Below are 14,288 nucleotides of genomic sequence, written 5' to 3'. Positions count from 1 at the left end.
GAGAGAGAGAGAGGGAGGGAGATAGAGAGAGGGGTGAAGAGAGAAAGCAGTGCTGGAAAAGAAGAGAGATGAACCAAAAAAAAAAAGGCCGACGGGAAATTAGAGGAAATGAGGGAAGAGAGATTAACCAAAAGAAGATGATAGGTCGTGGGATGCATAGGAAATAAAACATCATTAGATGTGCACGAAAGATAGAAAGAGATTTCAAATTTGAACTTCAAATGGGGGGCGCCAATTGTTTTTAGGTTTAGGGTTGGAATTAGGGTTTGGAGGTTAGCTAGGATTAGATATAAGGATTACAATGATTTAATTTGTATAAAACACCAATTTTGCCACAACGTATCGTATATTTTGTATATTGTATTTTATATAATTGAACCAAATTTCCCTTGTTTGTTTGGGTTGAAGATGCAATCTGATTCCCGCGGGTATCCCTCTGATTGGATGTTTATTTTGATTTTAGTCTTTTTTAGCTTTTATTTGGAGGTTTTAATGCTTTTTAGTTGTTTATTTGGATGTGGATGTTTTTATCCTTTTATTTTACTTCAAGAATTTGTATGGATTTTGTAAGAATCGTATGCATGATGGTATGATGAATTTGCTTGGGATTATGTAAGAATCATGAATTTTGTTGGATTATGGTATAGATTATGAAATTTGAATAGCATATGTTATGTATGGATCTTTAAAAGGTGAAGTTTGTAGGTAATTAAAAAGGTATTTTTCTTTGTAAAAAAAAATAAAAAAATTCAAAAATCAATGGTTACCCGTGAATATCCGAGGGTATCTAAATACCCATGGATTATCCGTATAGATATAGCCACACGGGTACGGGGACGGGGAAGGATATCATACTACCCGTATCCATGGAAACCCATTGACATCCCTAGATTAATTCAACTCATTTTAGCCCGAATATAATTTCTTCCATAATGACATGAATAAGGTTTTTTCTAGATTACCTTTGAAGAATGGTGGGTAATTTACCCACCAACCAATGAAAATTAAATGAGCAATTTGTTTGTGGGGTCAAGATAGTTCATGGATACCACTTAAAAATATGCTTATGTGACTATAATGTCTATTGGTTGGGGTAAATTATCCACCATTCTTCCATGAGTACCCTAGTTGTCACCCATAAAGAATGAAATATTGAGTGAAAGAATAGTTAAAACATATTAGTATATATAATATATTTAGCATCTATAGAAAAACATAGCATAAGAATTGTAGTAGACATGCTATTGATTAATGATATATGTGGTCGTTTATATTATTTTTTTGAATTTAAAAAGAAACTCATAAATTTAATCTGTTTAATTTAATTCATTGAAATACGCTTTTGTTATAGTCTGATTGTGTTGTTAGTAAGTTTCAAAATGCAAATTTTCACATGAACACTTTTAATTAATTTAAGCAATTCATGATAGTAAGCAAATGTCCTGCCACGCGTATTTTTCATTTTCTTGCAAGGTAAATGATCCACCACTTGTACTTTTCATTTCTTGCAAAGTAAATGTCTATAATAAAGATAAAGATAATTCAATCGATTGAATAATTAAATAACAGTATAGAGGTCTTACTCATTTGACCACCAATTCAATTTTAATGAGTCTTCCTCATTATTCATTCCCAAAGAAATAAAGCTAAAAGTAGAAAAGGAGATAGACAAGAAAGCAAGAAATGTATGACTCAAATTATTATTTGATTCCTAAGTCATCGAACCATATAGTATCTTAAAATAAGGATAAAAATATAAAAATAAATTCTTATATTTCTACCCACTTCCACCAAAACGAGCCTTTAATTTCTTCACTTGATTAAGATCAAGAAGGGTAGTTTTTGCAACTAAATCAGAAGGAAGCTTATTGGCAAACAAAAGAGAATCAAGTGTATGAATTGTAGGATTTTCACTACTAAAACTAACATAACCAATAGCTTTTCCCTTGCCAGAATTAATTGCAAAATGTAGCATCCCTTTTGGAACGACAAAAACATCACCCGCTTTCAACACCTTGGAATAAAATGAAGTAGGTGTCAAAAATCCAGCAGTAAATTCACCTTGAACTACAATCCCTAATTCGGTAGCATCGGGATGAGTATGCATTGGAGATAATCCTCCTTCGTCCATGTCTACACGCATCGCAGATATTCCAAGTCCATTAAGGGCAGGAAAATTGGTGACAGTTGCTGAGGTGACTCCAATTTTGAAAGAGTTGTTGGTCTTTGCAGCTACAAGGCCATGAAAGACGAAATCATCTGGTGTGATTTTCGCCACAGGTTTGCAAGGATAGCCTGAATTGGTGTTTGGAGCCTTTACATCTGCAACACAAAAATCGTTTACAGAAGCATGGGAAGTTATTGAGAAAAATGTAAAAAGGAAAAGTATTTGAAAAATCTTCATCTTAGGATGCTTACTGATATTATTTGATTTGGCATGAGGTAATGTTAGAATTGGCTAACTATTTATAGGGAGGCGGGAAGGTGTGAAAACATAAAAGATGTAACTTTGTCATCAATCATATTTATTCTAATTTCCATATTACGTAGTCCTTATATGGTTCTCCTCATATTGACCAACATTTTCCCATTTTTAAATACATAATAACCCCAATTAAAGCATATTTTTAAAGTTTTTTCGATTGCTGTTTTGTAAGAAAAAAGAAAAACTTTTGATATTGATTGATTCATAATAAAAACCATAGACTTATTCATATAATAATACTTTTGCCAAGTGTACATTATCGGTCCTATTATTTCATTTGATTAAAGTTTTTTTTCTTTTTTTTACATATATTCTTTTGACTTACTTAAAAAAAAAAAAAGATATTCTTTTGACTAAAGATTATCAACACTGTTGTACAATAAATATAAAGATTTTTTTTTTTTGATATAATATACTTTTATGATTTGTACGAGACACAATATATATATATATATATAAATCCAGAGATTACATAAAAAGCAGGGTATAAATATAAGCTTAACTCACTTGATAAAGGATAATGCATATTACATGGTGGGATCGGAGTTTGAACCTCAAACTTTCCACTTATTCACCTTCAAAGTGAATTTTTATATCCTCTAAACTACTTAACCAAAAAATAAAATAAACCAATAGATAAAACAAACATGTGTCGAAAAAGAACTTTCTCCGGTACCCACATTTAGTACCTAACAAGACCATTGGCCCGTGCTAACGCACAGGTCATATGGAATGTAATATTTGATGATAATAGGTAACAAAATAATTTAGATGAATGTCATAATTTTCATATAGTATTTCATAATATTAAGAAGCATAGACGTTGATATTGTACCATAACATAATTTTCCATGACATCGTCCTTCATACCGTAACGTAACATAATAGCTTAAGTATAGCAAATCGATTTAACATTTATAAGTAAGAGATTATGTTAAGTATAGCGAGACGGGTTAAAGGTTATTCCTTTCCAAAAAAACAACATATAATTAGGAACATAATTTTATTTTACTTTATATAAACATTGAATGGAAAAGTGTGGAGGAGAAAATTAGGTTAAAATTAGAGAAGATATTTTGCGTAAATTAATTCTACAGTTAATATAGTCAAGTCACGCGAAAAATAGGTTAAATCTAGGGTTAATATTGCATCATGGGTTAACATTTATAAATAAGAGATGACATTTTGCATAAATTAAATATAATGTTAATATAGTAAAGTCACGCGAAAAAATTAGGTTAAATCTAGGGTTAATATTGTTTGATGAATTAACATTTAGAAATAAAATAAGAGATGTACCTCCAATGAGTTTACCTCCAGTAACGAAATCTATAAAAGGTAAAAGGATATAGAGTAAACTAGTATCGACACCCATGTCGTGTACAGGTTAGAATTGTCTTTTAGTATAAAATACAATGATGTAATTTGAATAAAACGCCAATTTTGCCACAACGTATCGTATATTTTGTATATTGTATTTTATATAATTGAACCAAATTTCCCTTGTTTGTTTGGGTTGAAGCTGCAACGATTCTCGTGTCAATTCTTGTCCAACATAATATACCGTAAAAGATATATATTGACCATAATTCAAACTTTAATTCAAACTCGGTGAAATAATAAGACATTACACTAAACAGCCACACAAGCCGGTAGTTTTTTGAATCGGCAAATATTATTAAACGTCATTTCCGTAGGATGTAAGGTTTGAACGAAACAAGATACAAATAGTTATGCATATAGATGGTACACCATAATCACAAATCAAAACCAAAATAAAAACCTCCTTCAAACACCAAAAACTTAAGGGTGTAGCTAATAAACATCAGCACCTAAAACAGATTCCTTCACGAAACAGCCACTAAAAAACGGTATCCATAATTAGCATCGCCACTATTCCTTCCGAAAAAACCCCTCTAACTGAAACACCTTATCCTTATCACCAAAGCTGAACCACTTTTCTAAAGATCAACCAGCCTCCACCACCTCTAAACCTCCGGTCCACCGAAAGAACACCTGAAAAGCCCAAAACCAAAACTTGAACCAAAGAACTGACTCCCGATCTCGAATCAAAAGCGATCGCCCCACCAGACTACAAGACCAAATCAAAAGGGCACCCCAAACACTCGGTCCACGAGAGAAACATCGTAGCCAGACAAACAAGATGTTAGCTAGACACCAACTTCCGATCTCGAATCAAAAGTAACCGGCCCACCTGAATCCAGCGCAGAAAATTAAGTCAGACGTAAATAAAAAAGGAACAAAAGCTCAGCTCGAAGGACACACACCCTCAACCCACCCTAAACACCTTAACATCCCAAACTTAAACGATAGCTAGCGACAACAAAAATGGACCCGAAAAACAGAAGTTTCCTCCCAAAAAAAATCTCCCACAACAATCGATACACCACCACGACCACACAACAACACCACAACCAATGCATCACGACTAGCGAGAACAAGAGAAAGACAACAAAGGCGGAAGACTCTAAGGAAAGCAGCAACATCACATAGGGATTCCGAAGAAGCAACCATAGTGAATATACCCACAAACCAGCGACAGAGACAAAACAATGCAGCCTAACCGCCACACCATGAAAACAAGCAGCAACACAAACACATATCTATTTTGAAGACGAAGCCCAACAAAAGAACACGGGCAGCGACGCCGGTCTGAAGCGGAAAACACAACCCTAGTCGTAAATATGCGGCCGCCGGTGACAACCAGAAGGCGTCCGTCGCTGGAGTAAACAACAACCAAGCTAAAAACAACAAGAACCCACCAGCACGAATATTCAGATCCAGACCCTTTCGGGTTTCAAGAACCAAAAAGACAAACACTCTTTCAGCTTTTTTGAAACAAAACCACAACAAAACAAGGACAGGTCCAAAACCACCAAAACACAACAAACAGTAACACAAAAGTGAAGATGATGTTGCCTTAGTTATAGGTTTGTGTTTTGATTATGTCTAAATAGCTAGGTTTATTTGATGATATTTTTATGTTGATTAGCTTTATCTTAGAAACTTGTTAAAGCACCTAGCAAACCATGTCTCATTGTGTCATGTGATTCCTTGATATCTTGTGTGTTGTCATGTATATGAAAATCCTTCCGTGAATTGCTTGATTTGATTCATGATTCGTTGATTCATATCAAGCATTCCTTATGTCCATTTTCCTTGTGTCACTCCATTTTGATCGAGTCAAATTTTCATGAATAGCATCACAATGAATCTATTCACGGTTTTCCTGAATAGCATCACAGTGAATCGATTCACAGTTTTCATGTGAACCAATTCATAAATCTGTGAATCGATTCAAATGTTGACAACATCAACTTTTCCTTCTTCCCTGCCTGAATTGTATCATAAAACTTTCTAACCTTGATTGAATCGATTCAAAAGAGTTTTAATCGTATATATCAATCTTCATCCGGGGATATTTGAATCGATTCAAATAGTGTCTGATGCGTATCAATCTTTATAGTTCATCTGGCTTGTCATTTAGCTGTCTGAATCGATTCACACATTAAGTGAATCCATTCACTCTGTTGTTTTTGGTCGAAATTTTGCACTTGCCACCCTTTTCTATATATACACACTTCCTCGTAACACCCAAAGCATTGAATCATTTGCAACTATTCTCTCTAGGTCTCAAAAACTCATTGCACATAAATTCTTCAAGATTAAACACTTTTTCTTAAAATCACTTTGTACATTGAGTCACATTGATTTTGAGAGGGATAGGTACAAAAGAGGACAAATATGACGTGGAGTCTGGGACCCTCAAGATTACGTACTTCTGAGTCTGGAGGTCTTCAGAGTTTGATGATCTTTAGAGTCTGATGAGGATCTTCAGAGTCTGATGAAGATCTTCAACTTCTAAGTAACATCCTTTCTTCTGATCGAAGGCGTTGACTTTTGGTTGACCTTTCTTCAGATCTTCTACCATAGTCTTTGAGCTTCTCTTGTGCTTCTGATGCTCTTATATCCAATTGTTCTTTAATATTTTGTTATCATCAAAAACTTAGAGGAATTGTACAAACCAATTTAGTTCCATCAAATATTTCCACCCAAAGTATTTGGGTTAACAACAATTAAGTTTGTTTTTGCCTCATTAGACACAATATTAACCTTGTTTTTTAGTCTAAAAACTGTTTAAGAGACTTTGATGTGATCCTAAAATTCTCTCTCTTGACAAGAATAATAAAGTCATTGTGGAATAAAAGAACCAAATTAATTTTGGGTTCAAAATTTTATTTTCGTAGGTCATGATATGTCTGTCTTGTTTTGGCTATATCTGGAGCTCTGGATGTCCGTTTGAGGTGATCTTTAACTCGTTGGATAGCTTACGAAATTCTCTACATTTCATCTGTTTGATTCAAGAGCAAATTCGGAATATTTAATGGTGCAGAATGAGCTGTAAGTAGAAGACGTGGTTAAAGTATGTTAGCTGAAGAATTAAAGGTGGTGTTTGTGGAATTGTAACGTCTAGCCATAATAAGCCTTCACAAATCAATGTGTAAATGAATATGTAACCTTCTCATGCATTGATCAGCCACCAACTTTAAAGATCCAATTAAATTGTAACCTCTTTTGTAATAACTAGCAACCTAGGAGTTATAACACTAATTATGCTATGATTGTAAGCTTTTCAGCATCCAAGCCTATTTCCTATATAAAGGGGGCGAAAATAATGAAGGGGAGATGTAGAATTTTGCTAAAAATTACACTATGTGTGTTTTGAGTGAGAGTTTTCTCCTCTTTGAGTTCTTGGATTAGAACTTGTCTATCGAATCTTATCAATGTCTTCCTTACCATTGTGGCGATTCCTCCTGGCTTAGCATTCCATCTTGGATTAGAAGTGAGTGTGACGCGTTCTTTTACCATTCCTTTCCCCAAATCCATCTTTTATTTTACTTTTATTCCTATATAATTTCTGTCATTCATCAAATGATGAGTGTCACGGAGCCGTCGGAAGCAAATTAAGAATAATGTTGATGGAAATGATGAAAAGACTAAAAAATGAAGAAATGGAATGGATAGACAGGGACGCCACACTTTCTAATCCAAGAAAGTGATAAGTCTATGTATGCGAGGATCGCCACAAGAAATATGATTTCTTGATAAGATCAATGATGGTTCAATCCAGAACCACAAGAGATAAAGCTCTCAATACACATATGTGTAAAATTCTATAAAATTCAACCTTTAATTCTTCAACTAACATACTTCAACCACGTCTTCTACTTACAGCTCATTCTGCACCATTAAATATTTCGAATTTGCTCTTGAATTAAACAGATGAAATGTAGAGAATTTCGTAAGCTTTCCAACGAGTTAAAGATCACCTCAAACGGACATCCAGAGCTCCAGATATAGCCAAAACAAGATAGACATATCATGACCTACGAAAATAAAATTTTGAACCCAAAATTAATTTGGTTCTTTTATTTCACAATGACTTTATTATTCTTGTCAAGAGAGAGAATTTTAGGATCACATCAGACTAACAGCTTTTAACTCCAAAAATTTGCTTAAGAGGCTTAAGAACTTCTATATGTAAGATGTTTAAGATTATTTTTTTAAAAACGGAAAATAAAAAATAAAAAATTGAAAATTCATAACAACAACGTTTATATATATATATATATATATATATATATATATATATATATATATATATATATATATATATATATATAAGATTCAACATTCTTTAAAAGAATAATCAATTCAACATTTTTTAGATTACTTTTATAACATCACCGTAAAAAAATTATACCTTTTACAACATAAATTAAAATATAGACTAAATAAATTTTGACCAATAAAAGTTGGTTCAGTTGGTTAGGAGTTCGATCCATATGTGGATTTAACTATCGGTGCCAATGTCAATACCTCTTTGTGCAGACCTCTTTATAGGTAACTCTATAAACTCTTTGAACCTTAATGTCTATTAAGCCATGAGACCAAACACATACAAAATTTGTTTTTAATTTTTTTAATAATAATATATATTTTGTCTAAGGAATATGTCTCTAGAAAAATAAAATTACTCGATAGATCTGACGTACGTATGTATGATAAAAAAGTGGCTTTAAAAATAAAATTAAAACAAATACATCAAGAAAATTGACCCTTAAAAATAGAAATATGTGTTGGAAATATGGGTTTAAAAGAATAGATCTAAGAAAATGTATATAAGAAAATACTTGCAAGATTTTAACTTTGGCTATAAGCTAAACGACCACGCTCTTTTTAGCCACCAAACAACAAAGGCTTCAATTACTCGGTATAGAGACTCAATGTAAATTTAAATTTGAATGTGCAAAAAGAAATTGAAATTGAAATTAGTAAATTCGAGTTGGAAACAAAAATGATAATAACATGACTCTGATTGGTATGATTAATCTAGGGGTGGCAAAAAATTCCGTGCCCGCGCGGAGGATAAAATCCGTCATGGGCACGGGGCGGATAACTAAACGGGTATCCGCGGGTATAATAAACGGGTATTTAACTACCGTTACTTTATGGATACAGACACGGATTTGATGATACTCGTGCCCGCGAGTATCAATACCTGTTAATAAATTAAATAAATTACTAAAATATTGATGTGTATATATAAAATAGCTTGGAATGCATATGATGTTTTGGATGTTTATTTTGATTTTAGTCTTTTCTAGCTTTTATTTGGAGGTTTTAATGTTTGTTAGTTGTTTATTTGGATGTGGATGTTTTTATCCGTTTATTTTACTTCAAGAATTTGGATGGATTATGTAAGAATCGTATGCATGATGATATGATGAATTTGCTTGGGATTATGTAAGAATCATGATTTTTGTTGGATTATGGTATAGATTATGAAATTTGAATAGCATGTTATGTATGGATCTTTAGAAGGTGAAGTTTGTATGTAATTAAAAAAGTATTTTTCTTTGTACAAAAAAATAATAATTCAAAAATCAATGGGTACCCGTGAATATCAATGGGTATCTAAATACCCGTGGATTACCCGTATAGAGATAGCCGCATAGGTACGAGGACAGGCACGGGTACCATAATTATCCAACGATGCAGGGACGGATATCATACTACCCATACTCATGGATACCCATTGAAATCTCTAAATTAACCCATCATAATTCAACTCGTTTTAGCCCGAATATAATATCTTCGATAATGACATGAATAATGAAATATTGAGTGAAAGAATAGTTAAAAATATTAGTATATATAATATATTTAGTATATATAGAAAAACATAGCATAAGAATTGTAGTAGACATGTTATATAGTTTGATTAATGATATATGTGATCGTTTATATTATTTTTTCGAATTGAAAAAGAATTAAATAAATTTAATCGCGTTGTTTAATTTAATTCATTGAAATACGCTTTTGTTGTAGTCTGAATGTGTTGTTAGTAAGTTTCAAAATGCAAATTTTCACATGAGCACTTTTAATTAATTTAAGAAATTCATGATAGTAAGCAAATGTCTACCACGCGTATATTTCATTTTCTTGCAAGGTAAATGATCTACCACGTGTACTTTTCATTTCTTGCAATGTAAATATTTATAATAAAGATAAAGATAAAGATAATTCGATCGATTGAATAATTAAATAACAATATAGAGGTCTTGCTTATTTGACGACCAATTCAATTTTAATGCAGAGGTCTTCCTCATTATTCATTGCCAAAGAAATAAAGCTAAAAGTAGAAAACGAGAGAGACAAGAAAGCAAGAAATGTATGACTCAAATTATTATTTGATTCCTAATTCATCGAACCATATAGTATCTTAAAATAAGGATAAAAATATAAAAATAAATTCTTATATTCCTACCCACTTCCACCAAAACGAGCCTTTAACTTCTTCACTTGCTCAAGATCAAGAAGGGTAGTTTTTGCAACTAAATCAGAAGGAAGTTTATTGGCAAACAAAAGAGAATCAAGTGTATGAATTGTAGGATTTTCACTACTAAAACTAACATAACCAATAGCTTTTCCCTTGCCAGAATTAATTGCAAAATGTAGCATCCCTTTTGGAACGACAAAAACATCACCCGCTTTCAACACCTTGGAATAAAATGAAGTAGGTGTCAAAAATCCAGCAGTAAATTCACCTTGAACTACAATCCCTAATTCGGTAGCATCGGGATGAGTATGCATTGGAGATAATCCTCCTTCGTCCATGTCTACACGCATCGCAGATATTCCAAGTCCATTAAGGGCAGGAAAATTGGTGACAGTTGCTGAGGTGACTCCAATTTTAAAAGAGTTGTTGGTCTTTGCAGCTACAAGGCCATGAAAGACGAAATCATCTGATGTGATTTTCGCCACAGGTTTGCAAGGATAGCCTGAATAGGTGTTTGGAGCCTTTACATCTGCAACACAGAAATCATTTACAGAAGCATGGGAAATTACTGAGAAAAATGTAAAAAGGAAAAGTATTTGAAAAATCTTCATCTTAGGATGCTTACTGATATTATTTGATTTGGTATGAGGTAATGTTAGAATTGGCTAACTATTTATAGGGAGGCGGGAAGGTGTGAAAACATAAAAGATGTAACTTTGTCATCAATCATATTTATTCTAATTTCCATATTACGTAGTCCTTATATGATTCTCCTCATATTGACCAACATTTTTCCTTTTTTAAATACATAATAACCCCAATTAAAGCATATTTTTAAAGTTTTTTTCTAGATTACTTCTAAAGAATAGTGACTATATTTTCTTTTTCTCAAGGATACGAATGATTCATAATAAAAACCATAGACCAATTTACTCATATGATAATACTTTACCAAGTGTAGATTATCGGTCCAATTATTTTATTTGATTAAAGTTTTTTTTTACAGATATTCTTTTGACTACAAGATTTTCAGCACTGTTGTACAATAAATATATAGATTTTATTTTGTTGGTATAATATACTTTTATGATTTGTACGTAGACACAAAATATATATAAATCAATAGATTATCTCAAAAAGCAAAGTATAAATGCGAGTTTAACTTATTTGGTAGAGGATAATACATATTATATACAGGGGTCACAGTATGAACCACGAACATTCAACTTATTAACATTTGAGGTGAATTTCTATAGCTGGTAAAATAAACCAATAGATAAAACAAACATGTGTAGAGAAAGAATTTTCTCTGGTAACTGTGGTAGTAGCTACCCACATAATACCTAATATACCTTGTTTGTTTGGGTTGAAGATGCAATCCAATTCCCGTGTCAATTTTTTTTTTTTTTTGGTTTTTACCGGTTTCTAATCCATCAATGGTGGACGACTAATCCGACTTAAAGGCATGCGCATTGGTCAAGCGTTGTTCTTACTGGAAATCGAACCCAGTATTCCCTGATACATCCTTGGAATGAGCTGCTTACCACTGAAATCCAAACAACTTGATTTATTCCCGTGTCAATTCTTGTCCAACATACCACAACGTAAAATATATATTGACCATAATTCAAACTCAGTGAAATAATAAGACATTACACTAAACAGCCACACAAGCCGGTAGTTAAATTCTAACATATGAATATATTTTTTTAGGATGAGGAAATGGTGCCACAGTCCAAGACATTGCAAAGGTATTTACATTTATCTCCCTCCAAAAGCATTAGTAAAGCTCGAATCCAAGATCTCTCGGATTGAAGACCTATCTTTTTACCACTAGATACATTATACATTACTAAACATTTAGTTGAGCGTCAACTTAATACTAATTACATTATAATTACAACATAAATTCCTTGTTGAAATATATACATCACAATCAAGTCTCGTATAATAATAAAGTAAATACTGACTGATGAGTACATCCATATAATGATGATAAATACAACATCATATACGAGACAAGTGAATACATAAACACTGACTAATGAGTATGTAGTACATAAATGATAAATACAACATCATATACGAGACAAGCGAATGTAAACCATCATGCTTCCTTCTGCTTACTCTTCTCGCGCGTAACATGTGTATTTGAAATAAAATAAATGGATTGAGATGAGCCATAAGGTCTCAGTGAGTTCCACCTATCCTAAAGTAGTGGTGATAATGGGGATACTAAGATAACAGTCGGTATACTATATCATAGTTCATATCATATTTCATGCTTAATCATGTTAGCATGTATCACACAATATTATCTTAGTTGATTTTATGGGAGGGTCGTGCGGAGTAGTCTCGATACATTCTGAAGGTGAAAAACACAAGAGGGGGGGGGGGGGGGTTGAATTGTGTTTTCTTTTTCTCTTAAAAAATACTTCTTCTGATAAAACTTCAGAAGCAGTTTGATTGCTTCTGATGAAATGATCAGAGTCAGATTGCAGCGGAAAAGAACAGAGCAGAGAAAAGAAAGACAAAGACACAAGCAGTTATCCTGGTTCCTTCCACAACACGGAAGTAGTCCAGTCCCCCTTGCACTTCCAAGGAGATTTCACTATAATCACAAAGATTACAACTGCTCAATACTTTCTAAGTATGAGACTTCACAAAAATGCTCAAGCACACACGCAAGAGTCTTCCAATGCTCAAGCACTAAGCAAGAGACTTCTAATGCTCAAGCACGCAGGCAAGAGACTTCTAATCAAACAAAAATACAGAGAATTGAGTTTGAATTGAACACTTGATATACAATCAGTGGTGTTCACAATACAATACAGAAAAGACTCTAGACTTTGAATTTCTAAGATGTATCAAATCAGTGCAGAAATTCAGTGTGCTTTGTAGAATCAAATTGACAAAGTTTTGGCGCTTTTGAACTTATGTATTTCTATATGTTATCTTCAAGTCTTCACTCCTTTATATAGAGGCGTGAAAGAGACGTTGAGATAATCAGCACGTCTAAAGAGTCGTTTGAAATCCTTTGATTATCCACCAGTGATCCTTTGCCTGATTTGGGTGTAGTCCTTTGAAGAATAAACTTCAAATTCATTCCCATCTTGAGTGTACAATTCTGTAGGCATGGCTGTTGTTTTGTCTTGTAGCGTAGACAGAAAACAGAGTAGTGGAGGTAGTGGTTGTACACTTGTACTTTGTCAACTCTATTAACGAGAGACAAGAGCTCAGTGCTATCCATATATCCGTTGATACCTCCCTTTCAATTCTTCGTTCTTCTTTGATAAGACTGAATTGAAAATCAGCTACTTTGAATCTTCAGTTTGATTAAAGGATCAAATGTAGCTTCTGGTGAAGATATTGCTTCTGATGAAAACTTTTGCTTCTGATGACTTTCTGCTTCTGATGACGTCATCTCTTCAGGAGCAGTTTAGCTTCAGGAGCAGTTTTCTTCAGATGCTCAGAATTTCTTTTTCTTTCCATTGTTCTTCCAAGACCTATTGAAATAACTTGAGTAGCCTTTGGTCCTGTACACTTGAACAATTATTAGTAATAACCAATTGACAATTTTTAATACCTTGTTATCATCAAAACTTAATAAGGTTCATTGTGAAACACATTTTGTTCCAACAATCTCCCCCTTTTTGATGATGACAAACAATAGTATTTAAAATGTTCAATTGTTGTTGATCTAATTAATAAGTTGACTACTGGGACAGAGGTTTGTAAGCTCCCCCTGAGTCTAATAGATCTTTAAGGTGAGGTTTGTAAGCTCCCCCTAAGTTCTATTCTTATTAATTAAATTTCAATAAAATACTTATAAAATCAAATCAGAAGTATTTAAAAGAAATTTAGAAGTGGTTATAGTAGGGCTCAGTGCCTTAAAAAAATACTATACATTTACTCCCCCTTTTGTCATCAACAAAAAGA

At 33.0% G+C, this 14,288-nt stretch overlaps 2 protein-coding genes across 2 annotated transcripts; both read right to left on the bottom strand.

Moving 5' to 3' along the window:
• Positions 1-1,777: 1,777 nt before the first annotated feature.
• LOC11412688 (auxin-binding protein ABP19a) lies at positions 1,778-2,413 on the bottom strand. The gene has a single exon (XM_003598666.4). It carries the CDS (start codon positions 2,402-2,404, stop codon positions 1,778-1,780), a length of 627 nt encoding a protein of 208 aa, XP_003598714.2. The 5' UTR covers positions 2,405-2,413.
• A 7,913-nt stretch (positions 2,414-10,326) lies between these two features.
• On the bottom strand, positions 10,327-10,962 carry LOC11419336 (auxin-binding protein ABP19a). The gene has a single exon (XM_003598663.3). The coding sequence runs from the start codon at positions 10,958-10,960 to the stop codon at positions 10,334-10,336; it is 627 nt and encodes a 208-aa protein (XP_003598711.1). The 5' UTR covers positions 10,961-10,962; the 3' UTR covers positions 10,327-10,333.
• Positions 10,963-14,288: the final 3,326 nt, after the last annotated feature.

The sequence above is a fragment of the Medicago truncatula genome, chromosome 3, assembly GCF_003473485.1.
Source record: "Medicago truncatula cultivar Jemalong A17 chromosome 3, MtrunA17r5.0-ANR, whole genome shotgun sequence".
Lineage (NCBI taxonomy): Eukaryota > Viridiplantae > Streptophyta > Magnoliopsida > Fabales > Fabaceae > Medicago > Medicago truncatula.
The sequence above is the reverse complement of the archived record's forward strand: the minus strand, read 5'-3'. Positions and strand labels throughout refer to the sequence as shown.

What these genes read in the sequence shown, in the direction of transcription:
- LOC11412688 (XM_003598666.4), bottom strand. Translation starts at nt 2,404, where the DNA reads ATGAAGATTTTTCAAATACTTTTCCTTTTTACATTTTTCTCAATAACT.
- LOC11419336 (XM_003598663.3), bottom strand. Translation starts at nt 10,960, where the DNA reads ATGAAGATTTTTCAAATACTTTTCCTTTTTACATTTTTCTCAGTAATT.